This window comes from Oncorhynchus masou, chromosome 1 (assembly GCF_036934945.1).
Source record: "Oncorhynchus masou masou isolate Uvic2021 chromosome 1, UVic_Omas_1.1, whole genome shotgun sequence".
NCBI classification, from domain to species: domain Eukaryota; kingdom Metazoa; phylum Chordata; class Actinopteri; order Salmoniformes; family Salmonidae; genus Oncorhynchus; species Oncorhynchus masou.
In genome coordinates this window covers 4,638,015-4,644,991 of record NC_088212.1, presented here as the reverse complement: position 1 = coordinate 4,644,991, position 6,977 = coordinate 4,638,015, and the positions used below count along the sequence as shown (strand labels likewise).

The 6,977-nt window shown below is 43.0% G+C and overlaps 1 protein-coding gene across 1 annotated transcript in view; it reads right to left on the bottom strand.

Annotated features, from left to right (window-relative positions):
* Positions 1-1,554: 1,554 nt before the first annotated feature.
* The window catches only part of LOC135509458 (uncharacterized), a 36,433-nt gene continuing 31,010 nt past the window's right edge, over positions 1,555-6,977 (bottom strand). The window contains exon 9 of the mRNA XM_064930174.1: positions 1,555-4,993. Coding sequence (XP_064786246.1) covers positions 4,750-4,993 — 244 coding nt within the window. The 3' untranslated portion in view covers positions 1,555-4,749. The remainder of the gene's footprint in view (positions 4,994-6,977) is intronic.

The following is a 6,977-nucleotide window of genomic DNA, read 5'->3' as shown; positions in this document are numbered from 1 at the left end:
CAAGGACATTGAGAGACTTGTCCCGAAGCCACTCCTGAGATGTTTTGGCTGGGTGCTTGGGGTCATTCGCCCCAGTCTGAGGTCCTGAGTGCTCTGGAGCAGGTTTTCATCAAGGATCTCTCTGTACTTTGCTCTGTTCATCTTTCCTTTGATCCTGACTAGTCTCCCAGTCCCTGCCGCTGATAAACATCCCCACCGCATGATGCTGCCACCGCCATGCTCCACTGTAGGGATGGTGTCAGGTTTCCTCTAGACGTGACACTTCGCATTCAGGCCAAAGAGTTTAGTCTTGGTTTCATCAGACCAGAGTGGGCTGTCATGTGTCTTTTACTGAGGAGTGGCTTCCATCAGGCCACTTTATCATAAAGGCCTGATTGATGGAGTGCTGCAGAGATGGTTGTCCTTCTGGAAGGTTTCTCCCATCTCCACAGAGGAACTCTGGAGCTCTGTCAGAGTGACCATCAGGTTCATGGTCACCTCCCTGACTAAGGCCCTTCTCCTCCGATTGCTCAGTTTGTCCGGGCAGCCAGCTCTAGGAGGAGTCTTGGTGGTTCCAAACTTCTTCCATGTTAGAATGATGGAGGCCACTGTGTTCTTGTGACCTTCAGTGCTGCAGACATTTTTTGGTGGCCTTCCCCAGATCTGTGCTTCGACACAATCCTGCCTCTGAGCTCTAAGGACAATATCTTCGACCTCATTACTTGGTTTTTGCTCTGACATGCACTGCCAACTGTGGGACCTTATATAGACAGGTGTGTGCCTTCCCGAATCATGTCCAATCAATTACATTTACCCCAGGTGGACTCCAGTCAAGTTGAGACTGCAGATGGTAATGAGCTGTTCGCTAGATCTGGTGCAACATACGACTTCTGAGATGTTTTGTTGTTACATTGTCCTCGTTTTAAATAAACGTATTAAAACAATAAAATAATGACCCCACTACTAAGTGTCCCGATAACTGTAATTTACATAGCTAACACAGTGACTACAGTATAGTGTCCCTATAACTGTAATTTACATAGCTAACACAGTGACTACAGTATAGTGTCCCTATAACTGTAATTTACATAGCTAACACAGTGACTACAGTATAGTGTCCCTATAACTGTAATTTACATAGCTAACACAGTGACTACAGTATAGTGTCCCTATAACTGTAATTTACATAGCTAACACAGAGTGACTACAGTATAGTGTCCCTATAACTGTAATTTACATGGCTAACACAGTGACTACAGTATAGTGTCCCTATAACTGTGTAATTTACATGGCTAACACAGAGTGACTACAGTATAGTGTCCCTATAACTGTAATTTACATAGCTAACACAGAGTGACTACAGTATAGTGTCCCTATAACTGTAATTTACATGGCTAACACAGTGACTACAGTGACTACTATAACTGTGATTTACATGGCTAACACAGAGTGACTACAGTATAGCAGCATATTGGCACACCCTTTATTCTACTATAAAACTATGAGAACCTATTGCCAACGAACAAATCATTTTGCAGTTATTAAAAAAAAAAAAAAAAAAATCCTTACAATGTATTTTACACTTGTTAATAATTTTATTGAACCAAAATGCATAACTATTAACAGCAGATATTGAACATGTTAAATACAGTAACAAGGTTTTGGGTCAATCCAGGAAGTGAAACCCTGAAATTCCAATTTCCTCCATCAATCCTTTTGAATGGTTTACTTCCTGAATTGAAATGAAGTTGACCCCAATGCTGTAGAACAATGTACCGAATGCATTTAATCAGATGTACTATATAGTTGATGTCCTAACATTTAATTAAACAAGATAATGTACTGTTTCTCCTGGGTTGACCATAAACAAGATAATTGTCACGTTCTGACCTTTATTTCCTTTGTTTTGTCTTTATGTAGTATGGTCAGGGCGTGAGTTGGGTGGGCAGTCTGTTTGTTTTGTCATTATTTAGTATGGTCAGGGCGTGAGTTGGGGTGGGCAGTCTGTTTGTTTTGTCTTTATTTAGTATGGTCAGGGCGTGAGTTGGGTGGGCAGTCTGTTTGTTTTGTCATTATTTAGTATGGTCAGGGCGTGAGTTGGGTGGGCAGTCTGTTTGTTTTGTCATTATTTAGTATGGTCAGGGCGTGAGTTGGGTGGGCAGTCTGTTTGTTTTGTCTTTATTTAGTATGGTCAGGGCGTGAGTTGGGTGGGCAGTCTGTTTGTTTTGTCATTATTTAGTATGGTCAGGGCATGAGTTGGGTGGGCAGTCTGTTTGTTTTGTCATTATTTAGTATGGTCAGGGCGTGAGTTGGGTGGGCAGTCTGTTTGTTTTGTCTTTATGTAGTGTGATCAGGGCGTGAGTTGGGTGGGCAGTCTGTTTGTTTTGTCTTTATGTAGTGTGGTCAGGGCGTGAGTTGGGTGGGCAGTCTGTTTGTTTTGTCTTTATGTAGTGTGGTCAGGGCGTGAGTTGGGTGGGCAGTCCGTTTGTTTTGTCTTTATTTAGTATGGTCAGGGCGTGAGTTGGGGTGGGCAGTCTGTTTGTTTTGTCATTATTTAGTATGGTCAGGGCGTGAGTTGGGTGGGCAGTCTGTTTGTTTTGTCATTATTTAGTATGGTCAGGGCGTGAGTTGGGTGGGCAGTCTGTTTGTTTTGTCATTATTTAGTATGGTCAGGGCATGAGTTGGGGTGGGCAGTCTGTTTGTTTTGTCTTTATTTAGTATGGTCAGGGCGTGAGTTGGGTGGGCAGTCTGTTTGTTTTGTCATTATTTAGTATGGTCAGGGCGTGAGTTGGGTGGGCAGTCTGTTTGTTTTGTCATTATTTAGTATGGTCAGGGCGTGAGGTAGGGTGGGCAGTCTATGTTTGTTTTGTCTTTATTTAGTATGGTCAGGGCGTGAGTTGGGTGGGCAGTCTGTTTGTTTTGTCTTTATTTAGTATGGTCAGGGCGTGAGGTAGGGTGGGCAGTCTATGTTTGTTTTGTCTTTATTTAGTATGGTCAGGGCGTGAGTTGGGGTGGGCAGTCTATGTTTGTTTTTCTATGATTTGGGTATTTCTATGTTTCGGCCTAGTATGGTTCTCAATCAGAGGCAGGTGTCATTAGTTGTCTCTGATTGAGAATCATACTTAGGTAGCCTGGGTTTCACTGTGTGTTTGTGGGTGATTGTTCCTGTCTCTGTACCTGCACCAGATAGGACTGTTTGGGGTTTTCATGTTTCTTGTTTTTGTATTCAGTTGTTCATGTGTTCATTTACGTATTAAAAGGAACCATGGACACTTACCACGCCGCATATTGGTCCTCTGATCCTTTTCGCCTCTCCTCTTCGGAAGAAGGAAATCCCTTACAATAATGTAATGTTCTATTGGTTGACCATAAACAAGGTAATGTGCCCTGGGTTGACCATAAACAAGGTAATGTGCCCTGGGTTGACCATAAACAAGGTAATGTGCCCTGGGTAGACCATAAACAAGGTAATGTGCCCAGGGTTGACCATAAACCAGGTAATGTGCCCTGGGTTGACCATAAACAAGGTAATGTGCCCTGGGTTGACCATAAACAAGGTAATGTGCCCAGGGTTGACCATAAACCAGGTAATGTGCCCTGGGTTGACCATAAACAAGGTAATGTGCCCTGGGTTGACCATAAACAAGGTAATGTGCCCTGGGTTGACCATAAACAAGGTAATGTGCCCTGGGTTGACCATAAACAAGGTAATGTGCCCTGGGTTGACCATAAACAAGGTAATGTGCCCTGGGTTGACCATAAACAAGGTAATGTGCCCTGGGTTGACCATATTAATGCAACAGATTATCAGTAGACAATATACAATAGAACTGCTATCAGTCTCTGTCCCAACCGTACCCTGTTCCCTATGTAGTGCACTGCCCATAGGACTCTGGTCAAATGTAGTGGACCATGTAGGGAATAGGGTGCCATTTAGGGTTCCACATGGTACACATAATACTGGCTATATAAGGGCGTGGCCTAACTGATCCGTGGAGAACGGAAACAGAATTAGAAGGGATTCATTTTGGTCCGTGCAGAGTGTGTCTGATTGGCCAACGTCTCCATCGACCAATCAAAAAGTTCATCAAAACTCATCTGAAACTTTTCTGTCCATGAAAATGGATGGGACGTTGACGGTGGACGTTGACGGTACGACTCCCATTGGAAATCATGGCTACGTCAAATAACGATATTTCTATAAAGGCTGAGTCTGGATATACTGTATACTGGGCCCTCTAGGATAGCTCACAGGCATCCTAGATAAACCAATATTCTCATACACCAGACTTACTGTAGGTCAAATATGTCAAATGCATGTTTAGTTTGCCTGATATCTCTCCTTCATCAGATCCAGCAGCTATTATATTAAAATATCATTTAGTCTGTTTACGATCAGGGAACTATCAGAAAAATCATTTAGTCTGTTTACGATCAGGGAACTATCAGAAAAATCATTTAGTCTGTTTACGATCAGGGTACTATCAGAAAAATCATTCAGTCTGTTTACGATAGCAGGAACTATCATCAATCACACAGTAAAACACCAGAGGGAGAAGAGGAATCATTACTGAGATTAAAACAGAGCGATAAAACTGCTAAATGTTTTTAAGTCAAAAAAGGTTCAATCCTGTAAGTTCAAGGTATCATAATAATGCACTGAAAAAGATGTAAACGAAGAATTGCGGCACATCATGAATGAATGAATGGATAATGTATGGAAGTTAAGTTAGTTTCCTTGTTGTGTAGAAGACCGGTCTAGAAGAACGCTCAGCAGTGACAGACCTGACCTATGAACTTGCTGTACTCCTGTTTGATGCAGCTGTACACCGTGTTGTAGAAGTGCCTGTCTGTCGCCATGAGATCGGTGACAATCTCGGTGTGGTCCATTTTAGGCATGAGGTACAGGGACACCTTGATCGAAAGGGAGGTGAGCAGCTCAGAGAACCTCTGGGAAGATGCCACCGGAACTATGATGTCACTCGTTCCGTGCAGCAAGCAGAAAGGTGGCACTCTGTTAGAACAGGGGAAAGAAATCAAAAAAAGTTGAGATATTACACTGAGTGGACAAAACATTAAGAACACCTGCTCTTTCCATGACATAGACTGACCAGGTGAAAGCTATGATCCCTTATTGAAATCACTTGTTAAATCCACTTCAAATCAGTGTAGATTTATTTATTTATTTCACCTTTATTTAACCAGGTAGGCAAGTTGAGAACAAGTTCTCATTTACAATTGCGACCTGGCCAAGATAAAGCAAAGCAGTTCGACACATACAACGACGCAGAGTTACACATGGAGCAAAACAAAACATACAGTCAATATTACAGTAGAAAAATGAGTCTATATACGATGTGAGCAAATGAGGTGAGATAAGGGAGGTAAAGGCAAAAAAAAAGTAGATGAAGGGGAGGAGACAGGTTAAATAAGGATTTTTTAAGCCTTGAGACAATTGAGACATGGATTGTGTATGTGTGCCATTCAAAGGGTGAATGGGCAAGACAAAATATTTAAGTGCCTTTGAACGGGGTTGTGGTAGTAGGTGCCAGGCGCAGCAGTTTGTGTCAACAACTTCAACACTGTTTGGTTTTTCACACTCAACAGTATCCCGTGTGTATTTTTGCAAATACCTTATTTAATTAAGTATTCAGACCACCATGGGACTCGAAATTGAGCTCAGGTATACCCTGGTTCCATTGATCATCCTTGAGTTGTTTCAACAACTTGATTGGAGTCCACCTGTGGTAAATTCAATTGATTGGACATGATTTGGAAAGGCCCCACAGTTGGCAGTGCATGTCAGAGCAAAAACCAAGCTATGAGGTCGAAGGAATTGTCCTTGGAGTTCTGAAACAGGATTGTGTCGAGGCACAGATCTGGGGAAGGGCACCCAAAAAATGTCTGCAGCACTGAAGGTCCCCAAGAACACAGTGGCCTCCATCATTCTTACATGGAAGAAGTTTGGAACCACCAACACTCTTCCTAGAGCTGGTCGCCCGGCCAAACTGAGCAATCGAGGAAGAAGAGCCTTGGTCAGGGAGGTGACCAAGAACCCGATGGTCACTCTGACAGATCTCCTCTGTGGAGATGGGAGAACCTTCCAGAAGGACAACCATCTCTGCAGCACTCCACCAATCAGGCCTTTATGGTAGAGTGGCCAGAGGGAAGCCACTCCTCAGTAAAAGGCACAGCCTGCTTGGAGTTTATCAAAAGGCACCTAAAGGATTCTCAGACCATGGGAAACAAAATTCTCTGGTCTCATGAAACCAAGAATGAACTCTTTGGCCTGAATGCCAAGCGTCACGTCTGGAGGAAACCTGGCACCATCCCTATGGTGAAGCATGGTGGTAGCAGCATCATGCTGTGGGGATGTTTTTCAGTGGCAGGGACTGGGAGACTAGTCAGGATCGAGGGAAAGATGAATGGAGCAAAGTACAGAGAGATCCTTGATGAAAAATTGCTCCAGAGCACTCAGAACCTCAGGCTGGGGGTGAAGGTTCACCTTCCAACAGCACAACGACCCCAAGCACACAGCCAAGACAATGCACGAGTGGCTTCGGGACAAGTCACTGAATGTCCTTGAGTGGCCCATCTTGAACCCGATCAAACATCTCTGGTAGAGATCTGAAAATCGCTATGCAGCAATGCTCCCCATCCAACCTGACAGAGCTTGAGAGAATGGAGAAACTCTCCAAATACAGGTGTGCCAAGCTTGTAGCGTCATACCCAAGAAGACTGGAGGCTGTCATCGCTGCAAACGTGCTTCAACAACGTACTGAGTAAAGGGTCTGAATACTTATGTAAATGTAATATTTCAGTTTTTTGTTTTTAATAAATTAAAAAAACTGTTTTTGCTTTGTCATTATGGTGTATTGTGTGTACACTGATGAGAAAAAAATTAACAATTTAATCAATTTTAGAACAAGTCTGTAACAAAATGTGTAAAAAACTCAAGGGGTCTGAATACTTTCTGAATGCACTGTATATAAGGCCAC